Below are 13,918 nucleotides of genomic sequence, written 5' to 3' on the forward strand. Positions count from 1 at the left end.
TTGGAATGAGAACATAAATGGCAGACATTTCAGATTTATGCAGGATAAAAGAATAGAAGAGATAGCCAATATTTGGAGGAAAGACAAAGCACTAAGAAACAGATGGGCTGAAATTTTCCCTGAAACTACTAAGGTGAAATTATACAGCTAAATATAAATTTCTCTACATAGGTTCAAAAGCCATCATTACAGCCACAGAACTGTGGAGACCTAGCATAAGAGCCTTTCACGTCAGGAATACTTAGGGTGGTTAAGTTTAACAAATTATTTAACCTCTTTGAGATTCATTGCCTTGTTTTTATAAAGAAGATGCTTAACCATATGATCTACATCTTCTGTTCTAACTTGAGCATGATAAATAATATTTATAAATAATTCCTGAGTAAAAATAATCTGAGGCAACATATTTTTGAGGCTTTAGTATAACAAGTCCAAATCAGAGAAAATATTCATCCTCCTGTATTGTCTACTTGAGAACTGTGTTCAGCTCAGTTTAAGGAGGACATTGAAACACTGCGAGACTTCCATGTGAAAATGAAGATAGAAATATAGTAAGAGATCTGGAAACTGTGTTTTCCTAGTTGAGGTTAAAAAAAAAATGAGGATGTTTACCCTGAAATAAAGAAGATTTTTAGAGACATGGTAACAATCTCCAAATATTTGACTTTCATACTGAAAAGAACAAAGAGGTCCAGAATACGTGGAGAGGAATTATATGAAGGCAGGTTGTGTTTATTCTAAGTAAGAATATTTTGTGAATTCTATTTGATCAGAAACGAGAAGGTCCCTCCGTAGTAACGGACAACAATTCTGGATTTTGACCATATGTGAGCCATGTTGTAGAGAGGTTAAGGCTTGAGACGAAAGGTGGTACTATATGGCTTCTCAGGGCCCTTCCCATTGCTGTCAAATCAATAGGGTTTCTAAGACTGTAATCTTTCCTGAAGCAGCCTACCACATCTTTCTCCCTCGAAGTGGCTGGTGGCTTCAAACTGCCAACTTTTCTGTTAGCTGCCAAGCACTTAACCGCTGTGTGACCAGGGCTCCTTTACTCCTATAAAATTCTCTGAGTGCATGATTTGTAAAAACCAGTTGCCACGGAGTCAATTTCAACTCATGGCAACCTCATGTGTGTCAAAGTAAAACCGTGTTCCACTAACTAGATAATAGATAAGCGGTAACTTTGGTGAAGGGTAAGACAGTACTCAATACTGGGAAAGTCAGCATAGCTTGACCAAGGCAAAGCAGTGGAAGCTTCATAGACACATTCAGACTCCCTGAGGGACTGAATTACTGGGCTGAGGGCTAGGGACCATGGTCTCGGGGAAACCTAGCTCAACTAGCTTAACATAGCTTATAAAGAAAATGTTCTACGTCCTACTTTGGTGAGTAGTGTCTGGGGTCTTAAAAGCTTGTGAGCGGCCATCTAAGACATTCCACTGGTCCCACTCTGTCTGGAGCAAGAGAGAATGTAGAAAACCAAAGGCACAGGGAAAGATTAGTCCAAAGGACTAATAGACCACAACTACTACAGCCTTTACCAGACTGAGCCCAGCACAACTAGATGGTGCCCAGCTACCACGGACTGCTCTGACAGGGATCACACTAGAGGGTTTCGGACACAGTTGGAGGAAAAAATAGAACAAAATTCTAACTCACAAAAAAACACCAGACTTACTGGCCTGCCAGAGACTGGAGAAAAACTGAGAGTATGGCCCCTGGACACCTTTTTAACTCAGTACTGAAGTCACTCCTGAGGTTCACCTTCAGCCAGAGATGACAGGCCCATAAAACAAAACGAGACTAAATGGGCCCACCAGCCCAGGGGCAAGGATGAGAAGGCAGGAGGGGACAGGAAAGCTGGTAACGGGGAACCCAAGGTCAAGAAGGGGAGAGTGTGGACATGTCATGGGGTTGGCAACCAGTGTGACAAAACAGAATGTGTATTAATTGTTTAATGAGAAACTGATTTGCTCTGTAAACCTTCATCTAAAGTACAATTTTTAAAAATCACATTAAAAAAAAGAAACTGTTCCATAGGATTTTTAATAGCTAATTTTTCTGAAATAGATTGCCAGGCTTTTCTTCTGAGGTGCCTCTGAGTGGACTCAAGCCTCCAACATTTTAGCTAGCAGCTGAGTACCTTAACCATTTGCCTTACACAGGAAGTCCACGTGACTTTTAAGCCTCCCTATTTGGCATAGTGGTCAAGAGCTACAGCTGCTAACCAAAAGGTCGGCAGTTCGAATCCACCAGGCATTCCTTGGAAACTCTACGGGGCAGTTCTACTCCGACCTATAGGGTCGCTATGAGTCAGAATCAACCCTATGGCAACGGGTTTGGTTTTGGTTTAATTTGGGTGGAGTGTTTGAGTATTGTGATTGAGACGGCATGAGTTTTGGTTCCAGCACTAGCACTCGTTAGTTGCATGAGCTTGGGCAATGCACGTAACACCTTTGAGACTACTTCCTAACATATAACATATTAATTTATCCATGGCTGGAACAATGGGCTCATACATAACACCGATTGTGAGGATGGCACAGGACCGGGCAATGTTTTGTACTGTTGTACATAAGGTTGCTATTAGAGCTGACTCGATGACACCTAACAACAACAACAATGTGTTTGCTGATTACAACCCTGTTAGGGAAAGAATTAAAGGCAACTTTAATGTTGGAACATGTGAAAGGAAACGTGAGAATAAAGACTGGATTTTTGAGGTTCTTTCCATCCAGATTCTCTGTTATGAAGTGGCCAAGTGAGAGAACACTCATTTTAAATTGCTGTAAAAATACAAGTCTGGTCAGATTCGAAAGAATGAATCTGCTATACTAGTCTGAATTATTCCTGGAAGTCATTTGGAAGAAGTTTAGCTCTAGGATGTCCTCATTCTGAAGTGATTTTTTTTTTAAGTATTTGTCAGTTAAGGTCCTAGAAACTTGAAAATATTTAAAAGCTTATGGGAACAATGGCAAGTATTAGCAGAAGAGATAGTTATGTAACCCGTAAGGACTCTGTTCTGTCTCATTCCATCCTGAAAGCATTTGCACATGAATTCATAGAAAGCTACCAAAGGCAGACCTGTGTCTGAGGTAAGGGATCAAAGAGATGCTGGCATACATCATTATCATAAAGGCTTCTGGTCTTGCAAAATCAATGTCTTGGTAAAGAGCATGTCTTCCTATCTAATTCTGCTTCATCCCTCACTGAAAAAGAAAACTCCAAGGAAAACCATTTGAGCTGTGTGTACAACTTTGGATCTAAAATCCCAATGAGTACATATTTGCCATGGAAACGTCACTAATGCAGGCCTCTGCTTTCCCACCAGGCCATCCATGGAAGACAGTCAGACCCTCTTGACCCCTGTGGTGAGCTGTGGGCCCTCAGGAGCCCTGCTGACGCGCCCTGTCATTCTCACCATGCATCATTGTGCAGATCCCAATACGGAAGACTGGAAGATCCAGCTCAAGAACCAGGCAGCACAGGGAGAGTGGGAGGTGAGTTTCTGTTGGGATAAAGATGAAATGCAGGAACAATCCATACAGACAAGTGTGAGCAATTATGGAAAGCCTTTTATTTTTAATGCAAAAAATGAATTGAATTTTAGCTCCCATTAGAGAGAGATACTAATTCCTGAATGCTTGATAGACACACACAGTACATGTAAGAATCTTGACGAGTCCCTTCTAAAATATACATACCATATCTTGGGAAGGGAAGCGTACTTAAACATATATTTGTTAAAAATTGGAGCTAGAGAAATGTTACATCTTGTTCTGAATGTGTTAGGCACTTACTTGCAGAGAAGTGTGTAGGATAAAGTTCTTCTGATCTTAACATAGCAAACAGAAAGGGTGTATCTCTTCACGTCCACTAGAATGAAAAAAATTTGTAGCATCTTGGCACTCCAAGTCTGTTGCCATCATAACTTCTTAAAGATAATGCCTTAAACAGATCCTGTTCCTTACACCAGAACCTTTTACTTAGCACCTAAAGTTAATTATGTGCAGAAGAATTTGCTATATTTACCATGAAGATGTTATGCCTCATACCTAAAAATAAAATAAAAAATACTTGTATATTTTCTTTCTTATCCCTTGAATAAACAGTATAGGGTTGCTATGAGTCAGAACTGACTCAGTAGCAATGGATTTGGTTTGGTTTGGTATTGTTTAAATGGGAAATAGCCAAATTGAAAAGTACATTTCGGATTATTCTCAGGAAGGCATATTTCAGGAGTATGTTTATTTAAAAAAATCAAATAGTTCTAAAACTAAACAAGTATATTTATGTTATCATTTACAAAAAGAAATATCCGTTTTATGTAATAGTATATCCTTTATGATTACTTATGGTATTTTATTTAAAGAAAGACATTTTTATAAAAAATTTACATGAAGATTCAAGCCCCTAGTATTTTGGGAAACATATTATCAGAGTTAGAAGAACAGTAGGGCATTCCTGGGATTAACTGGAATGTCTTTTTTGCGGACATGTTCTACCCTTCCCAGAGGACCAAGAGTCCAGAATTAGAGTCAAGGGATGCACTTCACTTTGAGTTAGGCCAGACTTAAACAGATCTAACTTTAATTCTATTTGTACTTGAAGTAGTTTATTTGGAAAACATCCTGAAGTCTTCATCTCATGTGATTCTAAATTGTTTGCTGATTCTCTCCCTAATATCCTATCCATTTCTGGGTTTGACTACAGTAACAATGACACAACAGTAATAATAATAAATTAAGAGAAAATAGAAGAAGACGATCTGTATGAAAATGCCCTTGTACTTATGAGTGACAGAGAAATGAGGCATCCCTATTCATGGCCACAACTTCTAGAATGCTTCCTACAGCATTCACTTAGGAGTTGACACCTGAGGTGTTGCCTTTCTCCTGCTGGTTTTGTAACAAAGCAGTTTCTTTCCAGGTGGTCTTTGGGGATGGAATAAACCTGGCAGCACTGGGCTTCTTTTTTTGTTTTTTTTTTCCTTTTCAGTTTGAGCTTCCTTTTCAGGTACAGGGTTGATTGAAGAAATGATTTCACAGATGCTGTTAAAACACGGCTCTTCTTATAGCCTCAGATTACATTACAAGATTTCACTAATAAACAACAAACTGAAGTGGCTACTTCTTTCATATCTTTGTCCAGCCCTGGGGATTTAACTTATGATGAGACATTCATTCATTTTTCAACAAATGGTTATTGGACCTTCACTGTGATACAGGGTCCGTGCCAAGTCTTGGGAGTAAGTGGGAAGCAAAACAAACATAGTGCCTGCCCCTAGAGATTAAATAGCCTAAACCCCAGTGCCATCGAGTCGATTCTGACTCATAGTGACCCTATAGGACGGAGTAGAACTGCCCCATAGAGTTTCTAAGGAGTGCCTGGCAGATTGGAACTGATGACCCTTTGGTTAGCAGCTGTAGCACTTAACCACTACGCCACCAGGGTTTCCAAATAGCCTAAGGCAGAAGTTAAATCATGCCCACACATGTATTTTATTTCTCCTGCCTGCATGAAATTTTCTTTTATATTTGAATTCATGAAAAGTTGGAAGATCTCTCATAAAAATCTGAACTTACAGCTTCTCTTGAAAAATTCAAGGATCTGTATACATCAAGCCTACATCTCTGCGTAGTTATGCAACAGCTGAAACCAAAACGAGACTAAGCTCTTTAGATAGGCTGTTTCACCAGAGTCTCCACCACTCCTTATTGCCTCTGTCGTGTCTGCTTCATACATTTCTGTCACCTGGCTGACCCAGGAGGCACTGGAATTGTGATCCTTGGTTTATTGATCCTGCGCTTGGTCTTTCAGATAATTTCTTCTGTGGCCTGAGACATTTGGACGCATCAAAGCCTGGTTGAATTTTTAACTATTGTTACAAAAATCATCTCATTTATTTTTATTTTTTGTTAAATATTTTCAAAGTATGAAAGAGTAGAATTTTAAGTACCTTACATGAAAAAAAAGAGAAAAATTATCTTAAAGGCACTGGGTTTGTCATATCTTGCTCGCCTTAGACTCCAACAAGCCAAGATTATTTAGAAAAAGCAGTGCATTGCTTTGGGAAGTAATTGGCAGGCAAATTTTGGAAGAACAGGTAGTAAAATGGTGTTTCATAATTTCTTAATTTCTCTTTTTAAATATTTATGTTCTTAAGGGGAAAACTACTATGTTACAATGACATTGGAATAAAACAGCACTTTTTGGAGTAAGTAAGAAATTTAGAGACTAAAATATTAAATTTTCAGACACAGTTGTTAAGTTTCAGGCACAAGGAAATTAAAGGGATTATTTATGAACTTATAAAAACTTTTACGTAAATTCTCAGAAGATCAAAAATGCTAAATAAAGTCCATCTAAATAAAGAATATTGTCAGTATAAAGTAAATTCAAGGAAATAAAGATTAAGAAAGGAAATGAAAACTAAACCGGTTACCATTAAGTCTATTCCAACTCATGGCTACCCCATACGCATCAGAGTAGAAGTGTGCTCTGCAGAATTTTTGATTTTCGGAAGCAGATCCCCAGGCCTTTCTTGGGAGGTGCCTCTGGGTGGACTCCAGCCTCCAACCTTTCAGCCAGCACATTAACCATCCGTGCCATCCAGGTGCTCCAAAAAGGAAATAGAGGTATGATAAAGCCTGTTAGAGAAAAAAAAAAAAAAAAAAAGAACAGGAAAAAGTAGAATAAAAAACGCAGGAGAAGAGTTCCTACTGTATTCCCTAGAAATAGGGAAAAAGTAAAATGCACAGTTTACATTTCGGTTTAGTTTGCCCAGACCCACACCAGCGTCCATCAGAGCCCCTGGCTCCTGGGACCTCCCTGCATACACCATCCACTGGGCCAGCGCTTGTCCTGCCGGTTTAGCCACCGACCCTTCCCTCTTGTCCCTCAGGATGTGGTGGTGGTCGGAGAGGAAAACTTCACTACCCCTTGCTACATTCAGCTGGACTCGGAGGCCTGCCACATCCTCACCGAGAACCTTGGCACCTACGCCCTAGTCGGGCAGTCCATCACCAAAGCGGCCGCAAAGCGATTGAAGCTCGCCGTCTTCGGGCCGCTCTGCTGCTCCTCTCTGGAGTATACCGTCCGAGTCTACTGCCTGGATGACACCCAGGATGCCCTGAAGGTAAGTGGCTGCCACCTGACCTGCCGTCTTCGCCTTCACCTTGAAGCGAAGGTTTGGAGTGGCTGCGGCACGCGCAGCAGAGATGCGTGTGCCCAGGCCTGTGAATACACGTGTTGGGCCCTGCAAGATGCAGATTTTTTAAAATATTAGACATTTCTCTGAGGCCATGCTGATACATGAGCTGTTTTCTTTAGGCTAGTTCCTCCCAAGGGCTAATTTTGTTTACCTTCCTTGATTTCTCTTAATGAAAAATTTAGAAGTGGGAGGATTTGGCAAGGAGACTGGTGGATGGTAAATAATCTGCTTCCATGTTAATATCAGCTGTATTCTTCCTGTAAAAGGAATTGGCATAATTGTTCAAACTGTATGTTCCTCTTGTGTGCTACTTCATTTATATGCTTCCCCACTCTTTTTATGAGGGCTGTGAGGGAGTTTGCATTTGACAACAGGCTGCTGCTTTGCAGAATAAATGAGACTCATTCCTGGTGCTATTATTGCCATTCATTTTATCCCATTTGAAGCTTTAAGGGATATAATAAGTGCCTTTGAAGAACTTATGATCTAGAAGGAATAAGAGAAGTATGCCAGGGACTGTGACGAAAGTCAGAGTGTGATGAACGATGTAGATAAGATGCAAAGTTCTGCGGGAGTTCAGGAGAGCGAGGTGCCCTGTTATTTTGAAGAAATCTGAGAAGGAGCTAACATTTGAGGTGGGCCTTAAAGGAAGGTAGGATTCTGACCAGCAATAGCAGGGAAAAAAAGCACATTTCTAGGTAAAGGGAACAGCATGAGGAAAGACAGATGAAACAGAAAATACAGGCTGTATGCAGGCATATTTTCATTAAGCTAGAATGAAAGATAGGAATTTTATCATGATGGACCTTGACTGACAGAGAGAGGAATTGAGGTTGATTTTATTGAGTTAATGGAGAGACATAAACAGGTGAGAGACATAATTGGAGATATACTTGAGAAATATTAATCTGGCTTCATTGGAAAGACAGCCTGACCCAAGCCATGGTATTTTCAATTGCCTCATATGCTAAACAATGAATAAAGAATACCAATGAAGAACTGATAGCTTTGAATTGTGGTGTTGGTGAAAAATATTGAATATACCATGGACCAGAAGAATGGACAAATCTGTTTTGGAAGAAGTATAGCCAGAATGCTCCTTAGGAGCAAGGATGATGGGAATTCATCTCATGTACTTTGGACATGTTATAAGGAGGGACCAGTTCCTGGAGAAGGATATCATGCTTGGTAAAGTAGACAGTCATCGAAAGAGAAGATCCTCAGTGAGATGGAGTGACACAGTGGCTGCAAGGATGAGCTCAAGCATAACAACAATTGTGAGGATGGTGCAGGACTGGGCAGTATTTCGTCCTGTTGTTCATCGGGTCTCTGTGAGTCAGAACCAACTCGACGGCACCTAATAACAACAAGGGAGAACGTGGGGTTCAGCTAGGATGATGATAGAGGAATAAGAAGAAAGGACTTGAGCAATTAGCATTACCCTTTACAGGACCTAGTGACTGAATTTGTGGAGCAGAAGAGCAAGTAACAGTAGCAAACTCAGGGTGCTTGGGAGGCAGATAGCTTTGGGATATGGATGTGATACCTTCCCTTTTGGAATACTGAGTTAGAGGTATGAATTGGCCATCCAGACAAAGATGCCCAAGAGATAGTTAGGAGTATGGGTGTGGCTCTCTGCACATAGAGCAGATCCTGAGACAGAGATTCAGGAACCAACCATACAGTGTTGATATTTATCATCCACCATGATCAGGGAGTGTACAAAAGGAGATAACCCATTGCCATCAAGTAGTTTCAGACTAATAACAACCCTATAGGATAGAAGCAGACTGCCGCATTTTTCTCTGTGGAGCAAACAGGAGAGGGTAGTGTTAGAACCACTAATTCTCAGTTAGCAGCTGAATACTTTAACCTCTGTACCACCAGGGCTCTTCCAAAGGAGACTAAAAAAAAAAACCCATTACCATGGAGTCAATTCCAACTCATAGTGACCCTATAGGATAGGGCAGAACTACCCCCATAGAGTTTGCAAGGAGTGCCTGGTGGATTTGAACTACCAACCTTTTGGTTAACAGCCATAGCACTTAACCACTACACCACCATGATTTCCCCAAAGGAGACTAGGGGGAGGAAATTATAATAAAAATAATAAAACATCATTGAGAGCTTCCTAAGTGCTGGACAAGGTTCTAAATATTTCATATTAACTCACTTAATTTTCATGACCACCCTATACCTGACCTGTTGCAGTCAAGTCAATTCAAACTCATAGCAACCTTATAGGACAGATTAGAACTGCCCCATAAGGTTTCCAAGGAGTGGTTGGTTAATTGCAACTACTGACCTTTTGGTTAGCAGCCTGAGCTCTTAACCACTGTGCCACTATGTAGGACACCATTGTCCCCATTTTACATATGGACAATCCAAGGCACAGAAGGTTTAAGTTGTTCAAGGATAGACACTTCACACCCACACAGCGTGACTGTACTCTGGTTCTCCACCCCTCCACCCCTCTACTTCGCTGCTTGAAGTGCCACACCTTAGAGCATGGGGCCCAAGGGGAGTCCTGTGATTTCAGAGTTAGAGGAAGGGCAGCCAGCAGAGGAGCTAAAGAAGGCTGAGCACCCAGATAAAGTGTACGTGGAAGAAAAAATGTGTTGAGGAAGCCAAGGGAAGAAATCATTCCTAAAAATCAGCATATTTCCTTCTGGAGTTTCTATCCAGAGTGTAGGTCTGAGCCATGAGCTCTGAGTGCTGCACCCTGGTTCTGCTGGGATTCAGGCTCCAGGGGAATAGACTGTAGGGAAAGAATAGATACAGGCAGCTAGGAGCCTACTGCAGCCATCCCTTCCTCATGGTAGATTACACCAGGATGGTAGTGGCCCTGGATATGTTTTGATGGTGGAGTCTGCAGGATTTTCTGATGTTGAATAAATGCTGAGAACACACAGGTCTAGTGTAAAGCTTAAGGATATTTCTTTTATATTCCTTGCACATTGGATACTTCTAAGGCACTGTCCAGACAGAAGTCATTCTCAGCTCTCCGTTCTTCTTAGGGAAAACCGTATCTGCAGGGGAGCCATGAGGTCTGACTAAGGGGAGTCTTTTTAACAATTCCAAGAAAAATCATAGAATAGAAGACCTACATCATATTTGAAATGTTTGATACGCACATTTTATATTTACATATCTATTTCTTATACTTAAATACTCTTTACCCCTCGCAGATGCACATTAATCTACACAAAGTGTAAATATCTCATAAAATAATTCTGATAGCTTTAATTGGGGGAAAAAAATACAAATTGTGAACACTGAGAAAGACTGATGAGCAGGTTTAGGAGGTAAAAACTACCCAAGAGCAGCTTGTCTCATGGTCAGTGCTTTCCAAATAGACATTTATAAATTCTCTGCATCTGGGGATCCAGCACTTAGCCTGAAACAAACATGAATTATGGATGAGGCTTTCTTGCACCTCATGGCCTTTTAATAATGCAGAAATACCAAAATTCCAGTTATAGGTAAACGGTCTAGCCAATATACTGAAAAGACAATTAGTTCAGTCCTGTCAACACTGCCTCCCGCCCACTCTTCAGTTGGAACCTTGGGGCTGATTAGCTCAAAAAGGCCCTTCATTACTAAACCCTGCCTTCTTGGCAATCTGCCTGCTAATGTTTCCTGCCAGTCTTTTTCCCATTTCCCTGCTTCTATAATCGCTGGTACCCATAAATACTATCTTATACATCTACCTCCCCCGAATACCTCCTCCTTCTTCAGACTCCCCCCACTCCTGTCATATTCTTCCTCAATCTGTAATTCTCTGACTTAGCACACATAGAAATCAGATGGGGAGTTTTTAAAAAGACTCATGCCAAGGTACCTCCCCAGAGGTTCAGGTTTAATTGGCCTGGATATTGGGTTTTCTTTAATGTTCCCTATGTTGAGTCAGAACCAACTTGACGGTAACGGGTTTGGTTTTGGTTTTATGTTATTCTGTTGTGTGGCCAGTGTTAAGTGGAACTTTACTTCTAAGAAAAGCAAACGTTCCAACATCCTCAAATTATTCCCTTTCCCATTCCTTCTCCTGCTCACATTAAATGCCAGTGGATTTTTCAGGTACCACAGCATCCCTCACAATCTCTGCAGTGAAGACCACACTCCCTAACTAACTACGTGGCCAAGAGGGAGGTTCCTATACATCTCATCCCCAGTGGCTATTTCTGGGGCATCATTCTACTTCATGGGCAGGATCTTTCTTTTGTTGCTCATTACCCACTTCAGTTCTTTAGCACAGACCTCTACATACCCCTGCCCTCGCAGTACTTGCCTAATTGTTGTCCTTTCCATCCCACCATCTTCTCAAATTCAGTGTCATCATTTAAATCACAGTTCCTTTGCCCAAGCTTATCCTAGGCCCTTCACATCCACCCCACATGTCCTAGATTTCATCCGCATTAGCAACTACTCTGCTACCAAGATTTCTACCTGTGAAACCACGTTTCTGATCACAATCATCTTATCTTCCATCTCTGTCCCACAAGGTGCCCAGAAGCTGCCCTTTATTCTTATGGAGGACTTCTTTAATCTTCTCTTGTCTCCCAGTCCACAAACCCCTACCCGCTCTTAACCGTATCTATCGTGAACCCAATTCCACCCTGAAATCCCTTGTCATCTTGAGCTGCTGCAGGGTTTTATCATTTCCCTAAGGATAACCTTCACTGAACAAGCCTTCCACTTCTACTTCCAGGCTCTTGAAAGTTGCTATTAAAAATCATAAATGTCTGATTGAGTGTAATATACTTTCAAGATAACTGATTTAAACTATGCCTCCACTGCTTCTCCCCAACCCTTTTATTTATTTTTTCCCAGCTTGACTTCACACAGCAGCTCTTGCAAGTCTCTTCCACTCTCCTCAAGTCCTTGGTTATATCGCAGCTGCCTTAGTGCTTAGTAATAACCCAGCTCTTATTGTATGATTCAGTGGAAGATCCCTCAACTGCCATTCTTTATACCTCAAAACCTCTTATTTCCACTTCTTCTCATTTACTTCTGACTCATTTAGTTTTTTTTTTTTTCATGAAAAGAGAGCTCTGCTTCATTGTAACTCCTCTATCACCTTCATCTCCAGTGTATCAAAGATGTCCTAAAGTAGGTCTCTCAGGACTTGATTTTTTTTGGACTTTTCTCGTAGTCACTGTCTCGTGCTGGGGATTCTTTCTGAATTTCAGTAAAGCTCACAGAAATACTGGACTGGTGCAACTACGGAAGCCCAGTGGGGCATTTATTCTCAAGGGTCAAAACTGCCCTTGAGAGCTATTAGGTGGAAAAAAAAAAAATGTGACTTAATTTTTGGAGCTGAACTTATCGAAAATCTTAATAACTAGTTTCCGTCATAATATGGTTGTTTTGTCCATGTGGATGGAGAAAAAGAGACCTCTCTGTTAGTCCATCTTAAGCAATTCTGATGCATTCTCTCATCTCCTCACCCACTTCTTTGAGTATGGAAGCTTTTGTAACAATTTCCATGAGTTTTGTTAAGCCTGGGAGAAAAATGGTCACCTGAAACTTAGAAGTTGCCTTTAGCAATTTGGAGGCACTGATGTAGAATTTGAACGTGGGTGGTGACTGCTGGAGTAAAAGTCAAGGCCAATGGGAGACAGTGAAGTCTTTTATATGCCTTTCGGGTTTTTTTTTTTTTTAATCTGTATATGTACATGAAGAACCAGTGGGAGGACCACTCAAGTTGAGTTCCCATGAAGAAATAATGATGCTGAGAATTGTGCAAATAGTTTGGAAGCAATTCAGTGCTCAAATAGAGAGGTCAAGTCTGTTGAAAAGACTGAGTTTGGTGTATCAGATCTTTCCTCTCTCCCTCCTCTTCCGGTGATTAATGTAAGAATATTGGCATTTTCCTTCCATTATTTGCAGAGACTTAAATCTTAGAGTAAATAGACCAAAAATTAATAGGGAACAGGTTTGTATTTAGGGTAAGTTTAAGACACCCAAGACAAAACATACTTTTATGTGGAAATAAACCATTTCTGCCCCATTATCCAAAGGGTTCAGTTTAAGAGTCTCCTTTCGTAATAAATGGGTTTATGCTAAACTCTGAGATTCTGAATCTAAAAGAAGAGTTATTTGCATACAATATGGCCAGTGAATGATGTTTATTGAATTTCTGACAAATGTGTTTGTGATATAAACCAAATAATGAGTATTAACATAATCTGGTTTTGTTTCTTTAGTCATTTGGCAAGGAGAATAATCTTCCTGGATTAATTCAGTTTTTACATAGCCTAAGCCAAGCACAGAAGCCCTGGTGGCATAGTGATTAAGAGTTTGGCTGCCATCCAAAAAGTTGACAGTCCAAATCCACCAGGCACTCCTTCGAAACCCTGTGGGGCAGTTCTACTGGGTCGCTATGAATCGGAATTGACTCGAAGGGAATGAGTTTGGCATCTAGGCATTAGTATAGCATAGTAACTCTATGAAAGATCTTAGTATGTGAAAAGATAAGAAAAGAACGAAAGAAATACTGAAAGATGGATAAAAAGAAAGTGGGTTAGATGAAATCTAGTTGAGAATTGTGTGAAATGCAATTTCCTGTGTCACAGTCATAGGCAGTCATAGGCAGCTTGTTACAGGAAGGTAGTAGTTTTATTTTCATCCTGCAACGTGCTGTCCTCCTCTGGAGTGCCCTTCTGTTGCCCATTCCATGGTAAGCTGTGCCCTTACTGAACCTGG

The 13,918-nt window shown here is 40.7% G+C and overlaps 1 protein-coding gene across 2 annotated transcripts in view; it reads left to right on the plus strand.

Moving 5' to 3' along the window:
• The window catches only part of UNC5C (unc-5 netrin receptor C), a 428,895-nt gene that overhangs the window by 387,472 nt on the left and 27,505 nt on the right, over positions 1 to 13,918 (plus strand). For both annotated transcript variants that reach the window (XM_010590449.3, XM_023548521.2), the window contains exons 12-13: positions 3,332 to 3,500; positions 6,905 to 7,138. In XM_010590449.3, the coding sequence (XP_010588751.1) occupies positions 3,332 to 3,500; positions 6,905 to 7,138 (403 nt within the window). The remainder of the gene's footprint in view (positions 1 to 3,331; positions 3,501 to 6,904; positions 7,139 to 13,918) is intronic.

This window comes from Loxodonta africana, chromosome 5 (assembly GCF_030014295.1).
Source record: "Loxodonta africana isolate mLoxAfr1 chromosome 5, mLoxAfr1.hap2, whole genome shotgun sequence".
In the NCBI taxonomy this organism is placed as follows: Eukaryota; Metazoa; Chordata; class Mammalia; order Proboscidea; family Elephantidae; genus Loxodonta; species Loxodonta africana.